General features: G+C 41.4%; 2 protein-coding genes across 2 annotated transcripts; both read right to left on the bottom strand.

Annotated features, from left to right (window-relative positions):
• Positions 1-6,258: 6,258 nt before the first annotated feature.
• On the bottom strand, positions 6,259-11,361 carry LOC112229045 (arylsulfatase I). The gene is made up of 2 exons (XM_024394930.2): positions 10,626-11,361; positions 6,259-8,016 (listed from the first exon to the last, which is right to left on the bottom strand). Exons 1-2 carry the CDS (start codon positions 10,931-10,933, stop codon positions 6,606-6,608), a joined length of 1,719 nt encoding a protein of 572 aa, XP_024250698.1. The 5' UTR covers positions 10,934-11,361; the 3' UTR covers positions 6,259-6,605.
• A 5,469-nt stretch (positions 11,362-16,830) lies between these two features.
• On the bottom strand, positions 16,831-17,864 carry LOC112229046 (NADH dehydrogenase [ubiquinone] 1 alpha subcomplex subunit 2). Its single transcript, XM_024394931.2, has 3 exons — positions 17,711-17,864; positions 17,133-17,239; positions 16,831-17,017 (listed from the first exon to the last, which is right to left on the bottom strand). Exons 1-3 carry the CDS (start codon positions 17,812-17,814, stop codon positions 16,926-16,928), a joined length of 303 nt encoding a protein of 100 aa, XP_024250699.1. The 5' UTR covers positions 17,815-17,864; the 3' UTR covers positions 16,831-16,925.
• Positions 17,865-24,402: the final 6,538 nt, after the last annotated feature.

Raw genomic sequence — 24,402 nt, 5'->3', positions numbered from 1 at the left:
TAGGAAGGATGCCTGTGTCTTTGTATTGACTGGGTGTATTGATACAGCAATATGAAGTGTAATTAATAACTTTACCATGGTCAAGCGGATATATATTTTTACCCATGTAACAAAACAGTAGGTGCCCTTTTTTGCTAGACGCTGGAAAACCTCAGTGGTCATTGTGGTTGAATCTATGTTTGAAATTCACTGCTCGGCTGAGGGACCTTACAGATAATTGTTTGTGTGGGTTAAAGAGATGAGCTAGTCATTAAAAAAAAACCTGTTAAACACTATTGCACACAGAGGGAGTACATGCAACTTTTATGTGAATTTTTACTCCTGAACGTATTTAGGTTTGCCATAACAAAGGGGTAGGATTACGTATTGACTCAAGACATTTCGGGATTTTATTTTTCCTTTACTTGTAAACATCTAGAAACACATAATTCCACTTTGACATTATGGGGTATTGTGTGCAGGCCCAGTGACAAAACAAATCTACATTTGATCCATTTTAAATTCAGGCTGTAACCATTTTTATTTATTTTTGAAAGTCAAGGGATGTGATGAATCATTCCTGAAGGCACTGTAGTTATGTGACGACATCACCATGCCCCACGTACCTTCGGAATGATTCGGCAATCATCATGTATTCGAAAAAACACAGGTTACATCATTTGTCGCAATAAACAAAGAAAAACTAAAGAAAAAAACCCACCCCTGTCAAATGGATAAACATTTAGTTGATCTTTAGAACATGTATTCTAGTGCTGCAGTTTCCATTACACAAATGGATAAACATTTAGTTGATCTTTAGAACATGTATTCTAGTGCTGCAGTTTTCATTACACAAATGGATAAACATTTAGTTGATCTTTAGAGCATGTATTCTAGTGCTGCAGTTTCCATTACACAAATGGATAAACATTTAGTTGATCTTTAGAACATGTATTCTAGTGCTGCAGTTTCCATTACACAAATGGATAAACATTTAGTTGATCTTTAGAACATGTATTCTAGTGCTGCAGTTTCCATTACACAAATGGATAAACATTTAGTTGATCTTTAGAGCATGTATTCTAGTGCTGCAGTTTCCATTACACAAATGGATAAACATTTAGTTGATCTTTAGAGCATGTATTCTAGTGCTGCAGTTTCCATTACACAAATGGATAAACATTTAGTTGATCTTTAGAGCATGTATTCTAGTGCTGCAGTTTCCATTACACAAATGGATAAACATTTAGTTGATCTTTAGAGCATGTATTCTAGTGCTGCAGTTTCCATTACACAAATGGATAAACATTTAGTTGATCTTTAGAGCATGTATTCTAGTGCTGCAGTTTCCATTACACAAATGGATAAACATTTAGTTGATCTTTAGAGCATGTATTCTAGTGCTGCAGTTTCCATTACACAAATGGATAAACATTTAGTTGATCTTTAGAGCATGTATTCTAGTGCTGCAGTTTCCATTACACAAATGGATAAACATTTAGTTGATCTTTAGAGCATGTATTCTAGTGCTGCAGTTTCCATTACACAAATGGATAAACATTTAGTTGATCTTTAGAGCATGTATTCTAGTGCTGCAGTTTCCATTACACAAATGGATAAACATTTAGTTGATCTTTAGAGCATGTATTCTAGTGCTGCAGTTTCCATTACACAAATGGATAAACATTTAGTTGATCTTTAGAGCATGTATTCTAGTGCTGCAGTTTCCATTACACAAATGGATAAACATTTAGTTGATCTTTAGAACATGTATTCTAGTGCTGCAGTTTCCATTACACAAATGGATAAACATTTAGTTGATCTTTAGAGCATGTATTCTAGTGCTGCAGTTTCCATTACACAAATGGATAAACATTTAGTTGATCTTTAGAACATGTATTCTAGTGCTGCAGTTTCCATTACACAAATGGATAAACATTTAGTTGATCTTTAGAGCATGTATTCTAGTGCTGCAGTTTCCATTACACAAATGGATAAACATTTAGTTGATCTTTAGAGCATGTATTCTAGTGCTGCAGTTTCCATTACACAAATGGATAAACATTTAGTTGATCTTTAGAGCATGTATTCTAGTGCTGCAGTTTCCATTACACAAATGGATAAACATTTAGTTGATCTTTAGAGCATGTATTCTAGTGCTGCAGTTTCCATTACACAAATGGATAAACATTTAGTTGATCTTTAGAGCATGTATTCTAGTGCTGCAGTTTCCATTACACAAATGGATAAACATTTAGTTGATCTTTAGAGCATGTATTCTAGTGCTGCAGTTTCCATTACACAAATGGATAAACATTTAGTTGATCTTTAGAACATGTATTCTAGTGCTGCAGTTTCCATTACACAAATGGATAAACATTTAGTTGATCTTTAGAACATGTATTCTAGTGCTGCAGTTTCCATTACACAAATGGATAAACATTTAGTTGATCTTTAGAACATGTATTCTAGTGCTGCAGTTTCCATTACACAAATGGATAAACATTTAGTTGATCTTTAGAGCATGTATTCTAGTGCTGCAGTTTCCATTACACAAATGGATAAACATTTAGTTGATCTTTAGAGCATGTATTCTAGTGCTGCAGTTTCCATTACACAAATGGATAAACATTTAGTTGATCTTTAGAGCATGTATTCTAGTGCTGCAGTTTCCATTACACAAATGGATAAACATTTAGTTGATCTTTAGAACATGTATTCTAGTGCTGCAGTTTCCATTACACAAATGGATAAACATTTAGTTGATCTTTAGAACATGTATTCTAGTGCTGCAGTTTCCATTACACAAATGGATAAACATTTAGTTGATCTTTAGAGCATGTATTCTAGTGCTGCAGTTTCCATTACACAAATGGATAAACATTTAGTTGATCTTTAGAGCATGTATTCTAGTGCTGCAGTTTCCATTACACAAATGGATAAACATTTAGTTGATCTTTAGAGCATGTATTCTAGTGCTGCAGTTTCCATTACACAAATGGATAAACATTTAGTTGATCTTTAGAGCATGTATTCTAGTGCTGCAGTTTCCATTACACAAATGGATAAACATTTAGTTGATCTTTAGAGCATGTATTCTAGTGCTGCAGTTTCCATTACACAAATGGATAAACATTTAGTTGATCTTTAGAGCATGTATTCTAGTGCTGCAGTTTCCATTACACAAATGGATAAACATTTAGTTGATCTTTAGAACATGTATTCTAGTGCTGCAGTTTCCATTACACAAATGGATAAACATTTAGTTGATCTTTAGAACATGTATTCTAGTGCTGCAGTTTTCATTACACAAATGGATAAACATTTAGTTGATCTTTAGAACATGTATTCTAGTGCTGCAGTTTCCATTACACAAATGGATAAACATTTAGTTGATCTTTAGAGCATGTATTCTAGTGCTGCAGTTTCCATTACACAAATGGATAAACATTTAGTTGATCTTTAGAGCATGTATTCTAGTGCTGCAGTTTCCATTACACAAATGGATAAACATTTAGTTGATCTTTAGAGCATGTATTCTAGTGCTGCAGTTTCCATTACACAAATGGATAAACATTTAGTTGATCTTTAGAACATGTATTCTAGTGCTGCAGTTTCCATTACACAAATGGATAAACATTTAGTTGATCTTTAGAACATGTATTCTAGTGCTGCAGTTTCCATTACACAAATGGATAAACATTTAGTTGATCTTTAGAGCATGTATTCTAGTGCTGCAGTTTCCATTACACAAATGGATAAACATTTAGTTGATCTTTAGAGCATGTATTCTAGTGCTGCAGTTTCCATTACACAAATGGATAAACATTTAGTTGATCTTTAGAGCATGTATTCTAGTGCTGCAGTTTCCATTACACAAATGGATAAACATTTAGTTGATCTTTAGAGCATGTATTCTAGTGCTGCAGTTTCCATTACACAAATGGATAAACATTTAGTTGATCTTTAGAGCATGTATTCTAGTGCTGCAGTTTCCATTACACAAATGGATAAACATTTAGTTGATCTTTAGAGCATGTATTCTAGTGCTGCAGTTTCCATTACACAAATGGATAAACATTTAGTTGATCTTTAGAGCATGTATTCTAGTGCTGCAGTTTCCATTACACAAATGGATAAACATTTAGTTGATCTTTAGAACATGTATTCTAGTGCTGCAGTTTCCATTACACAAATGGATAAACATTTAGTTGATCTTTAGAGCATGTATTCTAGTGCTGCAGTTTCCATTACACAAATGGATAAACATTTAGTTGATCTTTAGAGCATGTATTCTAGTGCTGCAGTTTCCATTACACAAATGGATAAACATTTAGTTGATCTTTAGAGCATGTATTCTAGTGCTGCAGTTTCCATTACACAAATGGATAAACATTTAGTTGATCTTTAGAGCATGTATTCTAGTGCTGCAGTTTCCATTACACAAATGGATAAACATTTAGTTGATCTTTAGAGCATGTATTCTAGTGCTGCAGTTTCCATTACACAAATGGATAAACATTTAGTTGATCTTTAGAGCATGTATTCTAGTGCTGCAGTTTCCATTACACAAATGGATAAACATTTAGTTGATCTTTAGAGCATGTATTCTAGTGCTGCAGTTTCCATTACACAAATGGATAAACATTTAGTTGATCTTTAGAGCATGTATTCTAGTGCTGCAGTTTCCATTACACAAATGGATAAACATTTAGTTGATCTTTAGAGCATGTATTCTAGTGCTGCAGTTTCCATTACACAAATGGATAAACATTTAGTTGATCTTTAGAGCATGTATTCTAGTGCTGCAGTTTCCATTACACAAATGGATAAACATTTAGTTGATCTTTAGAGCATGTATTCTAGTGCTGCAGTTTCCATTACACAAATGGATAAACATTTAGTTGATCTTTAGAACATGTATTCTAGTGCTGCAGTTTCCATTACACATGTTGCAGTGTTATTTGCCACATAGCTTTTGCTTTGTAGTATGAACGTCAATGGAAACCTGCCTAACATGCACATATTTCTCTTTAAAATGGACCATTACTTTAAACCTAGCAAAGATCCTACTCTGGAACTTAGATATGCCCATTGAATATATTATGTTCAACAATAGAAACATTTGCCAAATCAAAAATGGTACATTTTACATGTCTATATTTGACAAAATGCATGAATTAATGTAAGACAATTATTATTTAACTCCAAATACTACTCATATTACAGAGAAAGCTGTAAAACACTATCACGTCTTAAAGCTGCAATCGGTAACGGTTGTCCATTTGTCCATTTGCAATATTACAATAGCAAAGACGTTTTTAAACAGGGAACACTGTTTTTTCCCTCAGACATCAGCACATCATTGCACACGCGATAGAAAAGTATAGAATGTACTACTTATATCCTTCCTGTTTGGCCCTGTCTGGGGGTATCATCGGATGGGGCCACAGTATCTCCTGACCCCTCCTGTCTCAGCCTCCAGTATTTATGCTGCAGTAGTTTATGTGTTGGGGGGCTAGGGTCAGTTTCTTATATCTGGAGTACTTCTCCTGTCTTATCCGGTGTCCCTGTGTGAATTTAAGTATGCTCTCTCTAATTCTCTCTTTCTTTCTCTCTCTCTCGGAGGACCTGAGCCGTAGGACCATGCCTCAGGACTACCTGGCATGATGACTCCTTGCTGTCCCCAGTCCACCTGGCCGTGCTGCTGCTCCAGTTTCAACTGTTCTGCCTGCGGCTATGGAATCCCGACGTGTTCACCGGACGTGCTACCTTTTCCTGACCTATTATTTGACCATGCTGGTCATTTATGAACATTTGAACATCTTAGCCATGTTCTGTTATAATCTCCACCCGGCACAGCCAGAATAGGACTGGCCACCCCCCATAGCCTGGTTCCTCTCTAGGTTTCTTCCGAGGTTTTGGCCTTTCTAGGGAGTTTTTCCTAGCCAACGTGCTTCAACACCTGCATCCTGGGTTTCTGTACAGCACTTTGAGATATCAGCTGATGGACAAAGGGCTATATAAATACATTTGATTTGATTTACAAATGTTTTTTTACAAAACAAATGCGCTTGGTGCGGCCAATGGCTCTGTTTTGCCTATCGCGGATCACAGCTTTAAAAGGAGGCCCAGGTAAGGCCAAAAAAGATACAAATGTCAAATACACGTCAACAATCCTTCCTCCAAAGGACTCTTCTATCGATTAAATGATATGAAAGTCCCCAAAATCATGGGCTTGTTTTGTTCACGAGGAATCACCCATTAGCTTCTGTTGAATTAAAACAGTTGTTTCTTTACTTAGATATTTTCAAAAATATAGAAAAGAAAAACAGGTCAGTTCATGTCACTACTGCTGAAATAACCCCAAGTGAGTAGGTCAACATAAACATGTTGAATTCACTTAGCTCCGCACTACAAGTGGATCACATAGAACATGTAATAAACACAATAGAACCCAATAGTCCTACATCCAAAACACATATGACAGCACACTCAAAGAGATGCAGTATAGTAAACATCATTTTCCATTGTCACACACACACAACGTGTTTGCTGGCTCAGATTACTCTTGCAGTGTAAAATGTATAGGCTACTTGTGACTGAGTGTCATTGACTTTCCCACCTCATATTCTATTGGACATTATCCTTGTATTCAGTTTCTTGAAAAAGGATCTCAGTTTGCACAGCTTGCATTTCTTCTTCTTTTTATTCCTCCCTTTCTTATAAACCCCGTTCCATTTCGGCTCATCCTCGTCCCCCCCGACCCAGGGTACCCAGGCCCCCCCGTTGCGGTCTGGATTGGCCCGGGGATCGTCGGCGGGGAACCTAACAGGGACGGCAGTGCAGTTGTAGTAGGCCAGACGTTCTAGCAGCTTCTTGACCACATCAGGCCTCTGCAGCGCCAGGTCACTGCGTTCATAGGGGTCTCCTGTGATGTTGAAGAGCCACACAGACTTCCCTGTTCCCTCAGTGTTCCGCTCCAGGTTCCACCAGCTGCCTGGGAAGTTGGCCAGTACCTGTGGTGGGACCCAGTCTCCATGGCCCGGGTCCCCTGTTAGCAGCTTCCAGTCCCCCACCCGGATGGCAGCTTGGACCGAGGTGTCCCACACATGCTGGGCCTCCTGTCCAGACCCAGACGCCAGGCCAGAGCGCCGGTGGAGTGGGTCAATGTTATGGAGGATCTCCAGGCGTGGGGACTCCCTGCCCTCACTGATAGTTGGCCATACATTGTAGCCGTCAAGACCCTCAGTCTGTGACACGTTACCCCCAGCCAGACCAACCAGGGTTGGGTACCAGTCAGTGATGTGCAAGAGGGCCTTGGAAACCCTCCGCTTGTGACGCAGCAGGGGGCTGTGTACGAAGCCCACTCCACGGACCCCTCCCTCCCAGTAGGTCCCCTTACGCCCTCGCAGGGGCCAGTTACTCCCCCCAGTGAACGGCTGGGCACCGTTGTCAGTGGAGAAGATGAGCACACTGTTGCGGTAGTAGCCGTACTTGCGCAGAGCGTAGGTGACATTGCGCACAGCCTCGTCGACGATGGACACCATGGCTGCGTACTTCCTTCTGGCTACGTTCCCCATCCCGCGGTAGGGGTAGATGTAGGCCTTGGGTGACTGAAGGGGCGTGTGGACAGCCTGGAGGGAGAGGAACATGAACAGGGGCTGGCGGGACGGATCGTGAGTGGATAGGATCTTGCGTACCCTCTGCGTGTAGAGGTGGGTGGAGAACTTGCCTCCACGGCCCCAGGCCACGGTTTCACCCTCGTGGAGGTCGTAGCCACACAGGCCTGGTCCGTCACAGGAGCCATATGTGTAGTAGTCCACACTGCCCGTCAGAGAACCAAAGTAGCTGTGGAAGCCTCGGCGTGTGGGCAGACACTCCTTCCTGTAGAAGCCAAGGTGCCATTTGCCCACCATGTGAGTAGCGTACCCCGCTTCCTGCAGCCGCTGTGGGAGCGTGGTCATGTCCAGTGGGAGGCAGTTGGGCTGGCGAGGCCGGATGATAGAGTGCTGGAGGCCTGTGTGGATCTGGTATCTGTGTAGGGAGAAATAATGTCCAACATTCATCTTCATTCATTGTGTAAAATAAACCCATTCAACGCTGGAGCTGATAAATAGAGTCATGATGCTGAGAACACTCTTATTGAAGATACACTTTCCACACAGATAAGTAGGCTGTGATCTACCAACATTAAATTACTAGGTGGTTGGCAAAGCTTGTTTTGCAGTCTGAGTGCAGCTTTCAAGACATAAAAGGCAATTCATTAAGTCAATTAGTCTTGAAGGAAACTCTTCTAAACATTAGCATCTGTTTTCAGAAGTGTACAACAGCTTGTCACCCACCAGGGAAGGGTACTGTTGGGATACTTTGCAAGGATATGGGTGAGAGAGCAAAGGAATGTTGCAGGAATCAGAAGAACGAGTATATCCCCCTATTGAACTATAGTAAACACCACAATGGCTGATGTTGAAAAGGTGCTGCGGCCACTAACAGAAATACCAAAACATTCCAGGTAAAAGAAGAGATATTGACATTTTCATCAGTCCTGAACATGTACCTATTTTTATTACTGTGTAGTATTACAGTTACACTGTACCACATGAAAACACTTGCACCTTGTCCCTCTATAACATTTGTCTGGCCACCCACCCAGGTTCTTAGCGTGGTCTGATATTTGGGTGGTCTACACTGCAGTAAGCAGACGCACTCCACTTCCTTCAGACCAAGTCCCTTCCTCCCACGACCCACACCAAAGTCCAAATGAGCATGTGGTGAGAGAGAGTCCACTGAGAGTTCATGTAATGGGTGACACAGTGCAGATATGCACACACCTATACAGAAACAGTCTATGGCTCTATTCTCCCTCTCTCTCCCTTCCTCACAGCTTTAATAACAGCCAATAGGATGGTGTCTATTAGGCCTTGGCCTTCCGTCCACATCTCTTTCAGGCACATAGGGAGTGTGTCATGTCCTCACTCCTCAGCCCAAAAAAACAACCGTCTTGCTCCTGTTCCCCCCCTGTGGGTTGTTCATTAGCTGAGAGTTGCTGGAGAGAAAACAGCTCATTCAATTCTTCTTAGAAACACTGGGGTGGAACTCTGGGGTGAACTGTGTCTTTCTGCGAGAGATCCTCTAGTGACAGGCTACCAACCAACCCCATTACACGCACACACACACACACACACACACAAATCAAATCAAATAAATATCAAATAAGTATCGGCTGATATCTCAAAGTGCTGTACAGAAACCCAGTCTAAAATCCCAAACAGCAAGCAATGCAGGTGTTGAAGCACGTTGGCTAGGAAAAACGTTGGCCTAGGAAGAAACCTAGAAAGGAACCACACACCCACACACACACACACACACACACGCACACACACACACACACACACAAACCCACACACAAACCCTGCAATGAAAAAAATTACACAGAGCTCCTAGCAATCCACTTTCACAAAATGTTTCCACAAACGTACATTGTCCTGATAAGACCTCCCCCAAGCTGTGAACTTTAAGAGATGTTAGGACATATCAACAAGTACAACCTACTGAGTACTAATGATAGAGGGAATATAGCCCGTGTGTGTTTCAGACAAATTAACTTTGAGGAGGCAAGGACTCCATCTAAGCATTCGTGTCGTTCCCTTTCAATTATTTTCCTACCCGGGCGCTCATATGGTTGTGTTTATCCAGTCTTTAGCAGCCCTCATCCATTGTTTCACAATACTGGCCTCATCCTGCAGCTCTCCACGTTGCTCTCAACAGCAGATGTTTCTGCTCATGTGCCCTGGGTAGAAACAGAGGTATCTACTACAGCACTGATCTTCCCCAACAGTTTACAGCTCTTTCCTGGTAAGTTATAGTAGAATAAGTGACTATTTGGCAAATGACCGTATCCCTGACCTCTATTGTAGATGTATTCAATCTCTGTTCAATGTCTGTGGGAAAACGAACCAATGTTGTTTAGCTTTCCCAACTCGCCTTCATTCGCTGAGAATTCCTAACTTTATGAATGATCATCTAACTCATCTGTTATGACATACTGTCGATGCCAGCAGTAGTACTTCCAGTAAATGTTGTGGTTGCTCTGGATGAGTCAGCTCAAGGGACACAGCATCAGTGCAAACATTTAACAGTTGTTTTCAGTGCTGGATGAGACATTTCAAAGTACTCTACATATGTTAGGGCACTGCACTGTTCAGCCTTTTCTTCTTCTTCTGCTTTTAACCTTTATTTAACTAGGCAAGTCAGTTAAGAACAAATTCTTATTTACAGTGACAGCCTAGGAACAGTGGGTTAACTGCCTGTTCAGGGGCAGAACGACAGATTTTTTAGGGACTCTGAGGCCCTAAGGGGAACACAAGTTGGCTAACAAAGGAATGCCTTGTGCCATGCATGCACATATTTATCACCAAACGCAACCAGCATCTTGATCAGGAGATGATGCATTATAACGTTTTGTGGTTTCTCTACACTTGCAATTACTCACCTGGCTGTACACTGTCATCGCCGATAATGTTGCCTACATAAAACAATACGTGTTATGTTTAATCTGTGATCAAGAGAACCAATTACAAGCATATGTTCAAGGATATCCGTGTCAAAACGCCTGATGCTGATGGTGAGGCTTTTATGCTTACCTGCCCGTGATCAACTGACTGCGTGACGGAGTGCAGATAGGTTGAACATAGTAATTCTCCAGCTTCACCCCCTCCGCGGCCAGTTTGTCCAGAGTTGGAGTCCGAATGTCCGGGTTGTGATAACCTATGTCATTGAAGCCTTGGTCATCCGTCAGTATGAATATAATGTGTGGTGGTTGCTTAGGCTCAAACGTAATAGAGGCATCGTTTTGAGTGTGCTCCTCCACTTGATTCGGCTTGATCCAGTCCATGGATAGGTAGCCAAAACTTAGCAAACTGACCATTGAGAGGCTGGTAACTGCGTGCATTTTGACTGATTTTAGAGTGCACTTGGACAGATCCGTTAGGGTACTCGCACTCTAGTCTCTGGTTTATCTTTTTGCATTACACACATTCTTGAAATAATACGTATACACACGCGCGTAATTGATGATCCTAGGATGCAGAGTGGAAACATTGTTTCTGCCGCAGATTCTCATTCGTCATCATGACGGTCTTCTGCGTTTACAACGTCCAAGCTTCTCTTCTGTAAACTTGACCTCTAAACTTTGAAAGCTACTACTGCACATTATAAAGTTGCATCGTTTCCAGGCACGTTTATAACCATTCCCTAGTCCCCACTAAACACTGGCCGGCCAAGTATGGTTTGATATTTACAGTAGCCTACATTAGCCTATCTTTTCCACTATTTCTCCTCTCAGTGGTTGTTGTAAACTCCGCCCGCGTCTCATCACCGAACATGAAACAAGACCCCTTCATGGACCCACCCTCTGCCCCTGGTACAAGAAAAGCCCGGTGCGGCTCATCTCAAGGAAAGTTGTCTAGACCCTGCATTGAAAAAAAATCATTTTTCTTATGCTACCAGTTTTTTTTTAAACGAACATAAATCAAACATCTCGGATTACGGGTAGAATCGCTCTATTATTACAGTTAGAATGGGAGTAGGCTACAGTGAACATACCACAATTAGGCCTTTCTTGTGCTCAAGCATGCCCGTGTTATTTAAGGAGCTGCATTTCAAAAGTTCTACGACATAGTTTATATTTTCATGACATGATAGTAACTCTATTATTTAATGTCAGAATGGGAGTAGGTAGGCTTCAGTCCACCTACACATAGGCTTATGCTGTGGCTACTGCTGTATTCCAGAGGTTGTGTGAGGGACCATGCCCTTTAGAGGAGAGAATCATGAAACAGGACACCTACCTCCTAATCAGTCTGTGTGCAGTAATCTAGCACTGCATTACATATCCCTTTATAGACTCCATGCCCTCGGCTAGGATGCGGCTACAAAGAGAAGGTACAGTTGAAGTCGGAAGTTTACATGCACTTAGGTTGGAGTCATTAAAACTTGTTTTTCAACCACTCCACAAATTTCTTGTTAGCAAACTATAGTTTTGGCAAGTCGGTTAGGACATCTACTTTGTCCATGACACAAGTCATTTTTCCAATAATTATTTACAGTGGGTCAGAAGTGACATACACTAAGCTGACTGTGGCTTTAAACAGCTTGGAAAATTCCAGAAAATGATGTCATGGCTTTAGAAGCTTCTGATGGGCTTAGGTGACATCATTTGAGTCAATTGGAGGTGTACCTGTGGATGTATTTCAAGGCCTACCTTCACACTTTGCCTGACATCATGGGAAATCCAAATAAATCAGCCAAGACCTCCACAAGTCGCTACAAAAAATGGTAGACCTCCAAAAGTCTGGTTCATCCTTGGGAGCAATTTCCAAATGCCTGAAGGTACCACGTTCATCTGTACAAAAAATAGTACGCAAGTATAAACACCATGGGACCACGCAGACGTCATACTGCTTAGGAAGGAGACGCGTTCTGTCTCCTACAGATGAACGTACTTTGGTGCGAAAGGTGCAAATAAATCTCAAAACAACAGTAAAGGACCTTGTGAAGATGCTGGAGGAAACAGGTACAAAAGTATCTATTTCCACAGTCAAACGAGTCCTATATCGACATAACCTGAAAGGCCGCTCAGCAAGGAAGAAGCCACTGCTCCAAAACCGCCATAAAAAAGCCAAACTACGGTTTGCAACTGCACATGGAGACAAAATCATACTTTTTGGAGAAATGTCCTCTGGTCTGATGAAACAAAATAGAACTGTTTGGCCATAATGCCCGTCACTATGTTTGGAGGAATAAAGGGGAGGCTTACAAGCCGAAGAACACCATCCCAACCGTTTAAATGTATTTGGCTAAGGTGTATGTAAACTTCCAACTTCAACTGTATATGTAAGGTTGATGAAGAATCAGATTTACCTGTCACCATTAGAGGCCCCTGCAATATACTTGTGTTTTCACATGGTACGCTTCATGCTGTCAAATAAAACACACACACTAACAATGTAAAGGGATGTAAAGTACTTAAGTAAAATACTTTAAAGTTCTACTTAAGTTGTTTCGGGTGGTATCTGTACTTTACTTGACTATTTATATTTTTGACAACTTTGACTTTTACTCCACTACATTCCTATCGAAGATAATGTACTTTTTACCCCATATATTTTCCTTGACACCCAAAAGTTACATTTTTTAAATGCTTAATGGGACAGGAAAATGGTCCAATTCACACACTTATAAAGAGAACATCCCTGGTCATCACTACTGTCTCTGATCTGGCGGAAAATGGAGGTGGTAGGCAACAGGGAAATGTGTCATGTTCCAAATACTTCATTTGTAAATTATGTCTGAGTGTTGGAGTGTGCACCTGGCTATCAATAAATGTAAAAAATTTAAAAATAATTGTGCTTATCTGGTTTTATTAATATAGGGAATTTGGAATGATTTACACTTTTACTTTTGATACTTATGTATTAGTTTAGCAATTGCATTTACTTTTGATACTTAAGTATATTTAAAACCAAATACTTTTAGACTTACTCAAGTAGCATTTTACTGGGTGACTTTCACTTGAGTCATTTTCTATTAAGGTATATCTACTTTTACTCAAATATGACAATTGGGTACTTTTTTCACCACTACCTAACAAGTACATCCCACTTCCCTCTATACCCCTAGGCACAATATTACCTTTACAGTGCAACGAAAGTGTGCCAGAAGTTCATCCGATTTCACTCAACACAAAGCAAGGATTTTGCTGCTTCCCTGCGACGCCACCACCAAAAGTTATCATAGCACAATGTCAAATGTCAAGAATCCACCAACGTTGCCTGACTAACATCTATGCCTGCAAATGTTTTCTTTATCAACTGTTTTCTTTTTTTGAATAGGAAGTATGCCTGTGTACCCAGAATAACCTTGTTGACCAGCCCCAGAGCAGAGGAGGTTCTCTGCTGCCATGCGGTTAGCTTTAGCTCCAGTGTTAGTGTTTAACTTGGCTGCAACTGGATATTTATGGTCCACCTGGGCATTAGGAAACAGACAGTGGGTTTTTAACCGCTCTGTAGCATTCCACCATTGAAGCGTTGATTTTCTCTCTCCGTTTTCCACTGGAGAGGGAAGTGCCTCCGATTATTAACCTTAGTTTATAAGAGCTGTCTTCCATAGTTTCGTTACTGAGGTTTTTGAAACGTTCTGTTAGCCTTTTGTCCTTGAAAGTCCTTTCCTCCCACACTGAAAAAGGAAATAGGTATTTGTAAGGAGACACAGCATTAACAACTTTGAAACTGTACAGCTTTGTGAAAGGGAATGTTCCAACAAAACAGAGAGCATGAAAGTGAACTCTATTGATTTTCTAGCGAATTGATGGATTAATCGTCCTCGGTGGTTGAAGTGTGTGTGAAGTCGCAGGACACGGTGCCAAACGCCCTAAATGCAAAGACCTGCTTTGAGAGGGGGTGTAGTTGTAACACTCACAGCAAGCAGGGCGTTAGACTTTATTAGACCGCAATAATACCAAAACATTCACCGGATTTGTTCTGGCATTAGTCAGGATTACATGAAACTTTACTTGGCTGTATGTTTATTGACAGAGATTTAATGCCATTAGCAGTTCTTCTGTCAACCCATGTAAGATTTTATTTGTGAGGGAAAAATATTTTCTTTCCTTCCCCTCCCTCCCATCCCTTGGCACAAAGTAACAGCCAATAGGGGAGTTGTCAATGGGCATTCATTCATTGAACAGGTTACTGATTATGCATGGTTATGCATTTCCTCTTTACTAGAATAAGCCTACTTCTCTTTCACACATGTATTTCAGTGGTATAGTTGCTGTAGTTGTCTGTACTGTAGTAATGTGATTGAAATAACGATAAGAATACAAAAATAAATCACAGTACAGATTGGTATTTGAGATCCAATATCATTTTTACTGAATGGCAGACAATGATCTGCCAATGATCATTCATGTTAGAAGATGTTCCTATATTTAGAGTGGTTGGACCAGAGGAATGAGCAGTTGGCATTGGTGGAAGGAAAAATAAGAGGAAACAGGCAAACGTGTCATGTTCCAACATGGAAAGCACAAGACTATGCCCATGCGGTTAGCGTTCATATTTACTCTACTCACTGAAACTCACACATCTGCTCCAGCATTTATCTGGTGGTTTTGTCATGATATACACACAGAGAGTAAATGAGACAATGTGTTATTAATGGTTCATTGACCATCATAGCGAAATGGTTTAGCATGAGAATATATTTCTAGTCACATGAACCAAAGTTTGAACAGGAAGAGTCTGTTTTTTGGTTGGGCTGATTTAGCACATATCTATTATTTAAGTATGACATCAGATTAGAAAATGTGTTCTGTGATTCGTTGTTCTTTGTTTAGTTTTATTTTGTATACATGGCAGCTAAAATCTGAATTGCGTATCCCAAAGCACATAACAAAACAATAACATTGTAACACAGTAGGGAAGCTAGGGACTGGAAGAATGAATGACGAATTGAAGCAGTTACGATGGCATTATAGGTGGAGGAACTTCAGGCATGGATGGTCACGGAGGAGGGAGCCGGTCAGAGTCAGTGACACAGTCAGGTCCGCAGCCTCAGCAGCTCACCTCACCATCCTGTCTCCAATGTCCTTGCTCCGGGCTTAGTAGCTTGATGGTTAGATAACTAGCTATCTACTCCTCTCCAATAACTCTGTGTATCACCCACTTGGGTGATGCTAACATTACTGCTGCCACAGGGTGCTGAAAGCTCCACCACACATAATTCAAATCCAGTGCAGGCAAAAAGTCCTAGCAAAATTCTTGCTTGAGAAATTACTCTTTGCTAAGAAGCTACTTTTGTCTCTTTTTAACCATTTTATTTTAAAACAATCACAGTAAGGTACTTAATTTAAACCAGAAATGATTTGATAAGAGATTAAAAAAAAAAAAAAACATCTGCATTAGAACTTTAAAGGTAAAGAGAGTATATTCACTAGTACAAGCCATCTTCGTATACAGTTCTCTACTTTTCATGAAGTCAGCATTTGGGCATTCAAGTCCAAAGAGTTCTGTCCTCTACATGTGCATACTTATGGTTCTAAACATGCATTTTAGGGCAGGGTTTCCCCAAACTCGGTCCAGGATCCCCCCTTTGTTTTAGGGAACATCTGTATTGTGATAGATTTTATACATGTAGTAACCTTGCTAAACCAGGCATGTGTTGACATGGAAAGGCAAAAATAGTCATACCATCCTATTCGAAGTGTTGATTGAACTGGGTAAAGGGTACAGTAATTAACACATTTGCACTGCCTGAAAGTTGGCAAATACACTGAAGATGGGGTTTGCAAAGTTACCTAATTCTAAAATGCTTTAGGTATTAATATATGCTTGGTTTAGCATGGCTATCTAGCATGTTGTGAGTTTTATTTTCTGGTCTTTAAGCTATGAACACTGCCACATAACTTTCTGTGGAAGGAAAGGGATTAAAATATTTCAGATAACAACGAACTCCTCTCCCATTTCGGATCGTTTATTGATAATGATGAACATGGTTCTTTTAATCTGGTTTCTTTACTCAAAAGCTAATTACTGAGGTGTTTATCTATAGCATGAATATAAAACTACATTGTTGCCAGACACTTGTGTATGAACCTTGCACTGCAATGCGGATAGCCTGGTCGCATTGTCTCGGACAGACCATTGGGTACATAGAACAAGCTTCTTTAACCTTCTGAGTATGACCGTATTGGGTGCACATCAACATCAGCACTCCTACAAGCTTCACATTCCTACGAATGGAATGAAATTCACATGAACACACAAACAATGAACACATCAACGCAGCAGCTTGTCACAAGTTAGTAGTCAGATTTATTAAAACAGCAATAGAGATGTGATACACATGTAATTTACAAATCACTGTCTTCGGGGCAGCTGGACTGGTCATGCTTTTGATTTCACAACTGTCTCCAGCGCTTTAGCCACTTGGTCAGCGTTCATATTGTCAAGGGCCACACTGCTCTCTTTACCAAAATCTGCAAAACAGGTACATTTGAAAGAACCAAATGAATACATGGCCATAAACATTGCAGTTGAATTGGCATACAGTGAAACATGTTAATCACCTAGCTACTGAAACAATGCTCTCACCATATCTTGCCCAAAGCTTAGGCTGAACACCTGAGCACTCCCTGATGAGGATGGGGAATGTGGGGTTTGCTTTCTTCAGTTCCACATAGTGCTGCTCCACAAAATCCCTGAAGAACATGGAATAAACAGTTATAGTTATTTCACCATTTCATAATACTAGTTACTATCCACATACTATTCCATAGTAGTGAAATAGCTAGCTATTAAAACAAGGGAGACAATTCTCACTGGTAACGGGAAAGCGCAATGCAGCTGACTGATAAAGCGGCCTCATTTAGATGTATACTGTTGAATTAATATCACGATAAATCATATAAAGGATGTTGTAGAGCTGTATCTAGCTAGATAGGTGCGTGGACTGCAAATTATTTCAGTTGAGCTGATTGCAATTGTTTGCTAACCTACTATGTTCACATGTAACGTTAACGCCTGTCTGGCAGTGCAGTAGCTTGTGCTAGTTATGAGTAACGCGGTGACCGCTAGCGAAGTACCTAACATAGCTATGGTGATAATTCTAATATTGGTTAACACATTTCGATTCCGTGAACATATAACTGCCGTCACGTTTGAGAAATTACCTTGCTCCTTGACTCGCAGGCGATGTCTGGCACAAATGTAGACGAATCTCTCGAAGGTTTTTAGCAAGGTTAGAGCCAATGCCTCGTACTACGGCAGCGGCCATGATGTTTTTTTCTGCTTTGGGTGAATATTCCTGAACACGCCCATATCTCAACAACAAATCATTTAAAAGAAGTGTTGTAATTTGAACCAATCACTTTCCACGTTCAAGATGAACGTAAAATTCGGGCCAAGAAGAACACCAATCGATGAAGATTGCCACAAATCGAGCAGTCATTTCTATCAAAATTAATCTAGCCGCTATTATAAATGTAACTTCACGCTAACTCTTATGTAACAGTTGATCACAAACTCGATATGTTACTTGAGAGTGTGATCAATTTATTTCAAAATGCCCAAACGAGAACGAGAGAGAAGCTAAATTACATTTATTTTGGATTTGTTTGAGCTAACGTTACACCAAATATGTTCTCATTGTTCTATCTGGAGTTATACATTAGCTAGTTTTGGCGTTTGTTTATAGCTAGTTAATTAACTAACGTTACAGTGGTGGAAAAAGTACATTAATAGAAAATGATTCAAGTAAAGGAGTAGGTCACCCACATATTTAATTTTAAATATACTTAAGTATCAAAAGTACATGTAATTGCCTATATATACTTAAGTATTAAAAGTATAAATAATTTCAAATGACTTATATTAAGCAAACCGTTTAAAAAATATATTTCCTAGGCATTCAAAATGTAATGAGTACTTTTGGGTGTCAAGGAAAATGTATGGAGTAAAAAGTACATACTTTTCTTTAGGAATGTAGTAAAGTAAAAGTTTTCAAAAATACAAATAGTAAAGTACAGATATCCCCAAATATTACTTAAGTAGTATTTTTACCAAATTTTACACTGGTTAGCTAACCATCTGACCTACTACTAGCATTGTTAGCTAATGTTCCTGAATCACGTTGTGTATAAGCGTTGAATTACCCATTCAATGTTCACTGTCTATATTTGGATTCACATTTCCTGGCTCAAAACAGTTGCTTTGAATGCTGAAAATCATAGTTTAAGAACACTTTTAAAGCCTCAAAGGATAAGATGATCCAACTTTCAAACAAATTATTTTTGGCCAGCCACTGCAGTCAACATGTGTAAACAATTAACAAGCTAATTAACTACAACATGCTCTTGTCACATGGAAATATGGCCATGTGGGAACTCTAACCTTATAAATGTTCTAGTAATTTATCCTTCTGATTTTAGAAAATAATTTATCGCTGATATGAAAGACAAGGTACTTGTGTTTACAAAACTACCGCAAGCGATGCGTGTTAATGTTTGGACCGAGCCTCTGGGCTCTTAACAAAACTCCCCCGGACAGAAGACAGCTATCTAGGGTCTATGAATAGACTACAGCATGGTATGAGCTGCCCCCCAGAGCAGCCTCACTACCTCAGCAGCCCTGCCAATGTGGAATTATTGTTACAGACTCACAGGGGTAATTTTGGCTCCAGCGGATAGTATTTGAGGCAAAGCCAAACCTGAAACTGCATTCGCCTCTCTGTGAGAATGTCTTTATATAACATAATCTATCCACAATAGTTTTATGGCTTGTACTATGGTAAAACACTTTCTCTAACCTGTAGTGGACTTTGTGATATGTTTGTGTTTCTTCTGACCAGAGGGAGCAGGCGACCTGTGTTTCTTGCTTTGGTCTTAGGAAAAGGTTGCCATTGAAAGCGGGGATTTCTGGGGTAGCGTTAAGTGCGGAGGTGGAGCAATTGAAGTTGAAAATTCCTGATGTTTTTGACGCCCACCATTTGATGCGAAGCAGACCGGGTGGGGAGCGTGGTGAAACAGAGGAGTCATTGTCAGTGCTTTTGAGTCAGCGTCTGTACCAGACAAAAGCATGTTAGGGTAGATCAGTTATTTTGATAGAGCAACGTTTATGGTCATGTTGCAGCAGGAGGCAGATTCCAAGATGTGGGAAGTGTGCATGGGACAGAGAATTGTGTAGATTCGGTGAATAAAGTTGTGTGTGTCAACTGTAGGGGTGCTCATGTTGCTGGGGATCGGAAGTGTCCAGTGCGAGAGTGGCCAGTTGAAGTGGCCAGAGTCAGACCACTGCAGAAAGAGGGTGTCCTATGAATGTCAGTGAAGAATGTGAAGGAGGATGGGTCAAGGGTGAGTGATCCTGCGAGGATCCCAGTGAGTAGTAGATTTGTGCCAGTGTAACAGTATAACTTTGGACCGTCCCTTCGCCCGTACCCGGGCGCGAACCAGTGACCCTCTGCACACATCAACAACAGTCACCATCGAAGCATCGTTACCCATCGCTCCACAAAAGCCACGGCCCTTAAAGAGCAAGGGGAACAACTACTTCAAGGTCTCAGAGCAAGTGACGTCACCGATTGAAACGCTATTTAGCGTGCACCGCTAACTAAGCTAGCCGTTTCACATCCGTTACACCAGCACAGAGGGATAGGGCAACAAATGATTTATGCTTCTGTAAGGTTGGCTTCTTAGCGTTCACAGCAATGGTTATCAACTGTACTGCAGAAATGGAATGTAAATCACAGAGAGTAGATATTGTGGTGGCAGCTGCAGAGACATATTTGGGTATACAAGATTTGACTTCAGAAGAGTTATAGTGTGTATTGAGGCATTGTGTCCCATCTTCCAAGGCCGTTGGCATGGTGCAGGAACAGATAGGGTCAAAGTAGTGGAATGGGGTAGTGTGTTTTAATGAGTGTAGGTGGCAGCTGCAGAGAAGTACCTGAGTGTATGAGATTTTGCTGAAGAAGAGTTAATAGGGTGGTGATTTTTATGGAACAGTGGTATATAAACTCAGCAAAAATGAAATGTCCTCTCACTGTCAACTGCATTTATTTTCAGAAAACTTAACATGTGTAAATATTTGTATGAACATAACAAGATTCAACAACTGAGACATAAACTGAACAAGTTCCACATACATGTGACTAACAGAAATGGAATAATGTGTCCATGAACAAAGGGGGGGTCAAAATTAACAGTCAGTATCTGTAACAGTCAGTATCTGGTGTGGCCACCAGCTGCATTAAGTACTGCAGTGCATCTCCTCCTCATGGACTGCACCAGATTTGCCTGTTCTTGCTGTGAGATGTTACCCCACTCTTCCAGCAAGGCACCTGCAAGTTCCCAGACATTTCTGGAGGGAATGGCCCTAGCCCTCACCCTCCGATCCAACAGGTCCCAGAACAAGCAGTATGGCTGGTGGCATTGACATGCTGGAGGGTCATGTCAGGGTGAACCTGCAGGAAGGGTACCACACGAGGGAGGAGGATGTCTTCCCTATTGCACACAGCGTTGAGATTGCCTGCAATTACAACAAGCTCGGTCCGATGATGCTGTGACACACCGCCCCAGACCATGACGGACCCTCCACCTCCCAATCGATCCCGCTCCAGAGTACATGCCTCAGTGTAACGCTCATTCCTTCGACGATAAACGCGAATCCGACCATCACACCTGGTGAGACAAAACCACAACTCGTCAGTGAAGAGCACTTTTTGCCAGTCCTGTCTGGTCCAGCGACGGTGGGTTTGTGCCCATAGGCGACGTTGTTGCCGGTGATGTCTGGTGAGGACCTGCCTTACAACAGGCCTAAAAGCCCTCGGGTCCAGCCTCTCTCAGCCTATTGCGGACAGTCTCAGCACTGATGGAGGGATTGTGCGTTCCTGGTGTAACTCGGGCAGTTGTTGTTGCCATCCTGTACCTGTCCCGCAGGTGTGATGTTCGGATGTACCGATCCTGTGCAGGTGTTGTTACACGTGGTCTGCCACTGCAAGGATGATCAGCTGTCCGTCCTGTCTCCCTGTGGCGCCGTCTTAGGCGTCTCACAGTACGGACATTGCAATTTATTGCCCTGGCCACATCTGCAGTCCTCATGCCTCCTTGCAGCATGCCTATGGCACATTCACGCAGATGAGCAGGGACCCTGGGCATCTTTCTTTTTGTGTTTTTCAAAGTCAGTAGAGAGGCTTCTTTAGTGTCCTAAGTTTTCATAACTGTGACCTTAATTGCCTACCGTCTGTAAGCTGTTAGTGTCTTAACATCCGTTCCACAGGTGCATATTCATTAATTGTTTATGGTTCATTGAACAAGCATGAGAAACAGTGTTTAAACACTTTACAATGAAGATCTGTGTAGTTATTTGGATTTAGGTGTAGGGTTGGTTAGTGATGCAAGTTTTTTTTCTTTTAGGAACAGGACTAATGAAGAGAATTTAATGTAGGTAGGCCGTGACTGGCCTCACGCTTTAGTACAGTAGTTGGCGGTGTATGCACCTTTAAATTGGATGCGATCTGCCAACCCAATCCCAGCGATGAAGAAGGTGACAATGCCTGCCAGTTCTTTGGCAAGTCCAACAGCTATGCTAAGTGCTACCCAGCCACCTGAGACCTCTAATTAATCCTTGTCACCCACAGTACATGTCATATTCTACAGTAGGCATTTTGACGTAGTTGGTGTACCTGTTTGATTTGAGTGTTCTCTCTCTTGCTCTCTGTGTTGCATCTCTGATTAAAGGAAGTGGGTTCTTTTTAGTTGTTGTAAAGAGAAACTCGACAATATAAAGCATTAACATCACAAAGAAGTTTATTTCCAACATGACAGCGGATACAACATAGCCGGTTCCAAGCTGAGTCCATCTGCAGCCAATCAAAGGAAGCACACTAAAATACCTTGGCCAACAACCAATGAGGCCTGCCAATTTTTTTAAAGGCACACGTAGCCTACATATCAATGCACACACTCAAACTATCTAGGTCAAATAGGGGAGAGGTATTGTGCTGTGAGGTGTTGCTGTTTTTTCAAACCAGGTTTGCTGTTTATTTGAGCAATATGAGATGGAAGGAAGTTACATGCAATAAGGGCTCTAAATAATACTGTACGCTTTCTTGAATTTATTCTGGATTTGGGGACTGTGAAAAGACCCCTGGTGGCATGTCTGGTGGGATAATTGTGTGTCTCAGAGCTTCCGTCCCTCTCCTCGCCCCTACCTGGGCTAGAACCAGGGACCCTCTGCACACATCAACAACTGCTTCCCATAAAGCATCGTTAACCATCGCTCCACTAAAGCCACAGCCCTTGCAGGGCAAGGGGAACAACTACTTCAAGGTCTCAGAGCGAGTGACGTCACCAATTGAAACGCTATTAGCGCACACCCCGCTAACTAGCTAGCCATTTCACATCGGTTACACTGGCATGCATAGTATTTAGATCTGCCCTCTGATTACAATGAAGAGCAGAACATGCCGCTCTGTTCTGGGCCAGCTGCAGCTTAACTAGGTATTTTCTTGCAGCACTGGACCACACGACTGGACAATAATCAAGATTAGATCCTGCAAAACTTGCTGTGGTGTCAAAAAAGCATAGCATCTCTTTATTACGGCCAGACGTCTCCCCATCTTTACAACCATTGAATCCATAGGTTTTGACCATGACAGTTTACATTCTAAGTTAACCAAGTAATTTAGTCTCCTCAACTTGTTCAACAGCCACACCATTCATTACCAGATTCAGCTGAGGTCTAGAACTTAAGGAATGATTTGTACCAAATACAATGCTCTTAGTTTTAGAGATGTTCAGGACCAGTTTATTACTGGCCACCCATTCAAAACAGACTGCAACTCTTTGTTAAGGGTTTCAGTGACTTCATTAGCTGTGGTTGCTGATTGCTTTATGGTTGAATCATCAACATACATGGATACACATGCTTTATTTAATGCCACTGGCAGGTCGTTGGTAAAAATAGAAAAGAGTAGAGGGCCTAGAGAGCTGCCCTGCTGTACACCACACTTTACATGTTTGACATGATAACCATTTGAGTTATATTAGATAGCTCTGATTCCACGATATGGCAGAGGTTGAAAAGCCATAACACATACGTTTTTTTCAACAACAGGTAATAGTCAATAATATCAAAGTCTGCACTGAATTCTAACAGTACAGCTCCCACAATCTTCTTATTATCAATTTCTTTCAGCAAGCTTATAGGTACAGGCTGCAGGCCCAGACGGCATCCCCAGCCGGGCCCTCAGAGCATGCGCAGACCAGCTGGCTGGTGTGTTTACGGACATATTCAATCAATCCCTATCCCAGTCTGCTGTTCCCACATGCTTCAAGAGGGCCACCATTGTTCCTGTTCCCAAGAAAGCTAAGGTAACTGAGCTAAACGACTATCGCCCCGTAGCACTCACTTCCGTCATCATGAAGTGCTTTGAGAGACTAGTCAAGGACCATATCACCTCCACCCTACCTGACACCCTAGACCCACTCCAATTTGCTTACCGCCCAAATAGGTCCACACACGATGCAATCATCCACACTGCACACTGCCCTAACCCATCTGGACAAGAGGAATACCTATGTGAGAATGCTGTTCCTCGACTACAGCTCAGCATTTAACACCATAGTACCCTCCAAACTCGTCATCAAGCTCGAGACCCTGGGTCTCGACCCCGCCCTGTGCAACTGGGTACTGGACTTCCTGACGGGCCGCCCCCAGGTGGTGAGGTTAGGTAACAACATCTCCACCCCGCTGATCCTCAACATTGGGGCCCCACAAGGGTGCGTTCTGAGCCCTCTCCTGTACTCCCTGTTCACCCACGACTGCGTGGCCACGCACGCTTCCAACTCAATCATCAAGTTTGCGA

The sequence above is a fragment of the Oncorhynchus tshawytscha genome, linkage group LG30 (assembly GCF_018296145.1).
Source record: "Oncorhynchus tshawytscha isolate Ot180627B linkage group LG30, Otsh_v2.0, whole genome shotgun sequence".
NCBI classification, from domain to species: Eukaryota; Metazoa; Chordata; class Actinopteri; order Salmoniformes; family Salmonidae; genus Oncorhynchus; species Oncorhynchus tshawytscha.
This window is presented reverse-complemented; position numbering and strand designations above follow the sequence as displayed.

Bases quoted from the DNA above. Each gene is read 5' to 3' on its own strand.
- LOC112229045 (XM_024394930.2), bottom strand. From the start codon at position 10,933: ATGCACGCAGTTACCAGCCTCTCAATGGTCAGTTTGCTAAGTTTTGGC. The intron at 8,017-10,625 runs GTAAGCATAAAA...CTCCCTACACAG, and splicing joins AGTCAGTTGATCACGGGCAG to ATACCAGATCCACACAGGCC.
- LOC112229046 (XM_024394931.2), bottom strand. From the start codon at position 17,814: ATGGCCGCTGCCGTAGTACGAGGCATTGGCTCTAACCTTGCTAAAAAC. The intron at 17,240-17,710 runs GTAATTTCTCAA...CATGTTCTTCAG, and splicing joins CCTGCGAGTCAAGGAGCAAG to GGATTTTGTGGAGCAGCACT. The intron at 17,018-17,132 runs GTGAGAGCATTG...CCTGTTTTGCAG, and splicing joins TAAGCTTTGGGCAAGATATG to ATTTTGGTAAAGAGAGCAGT.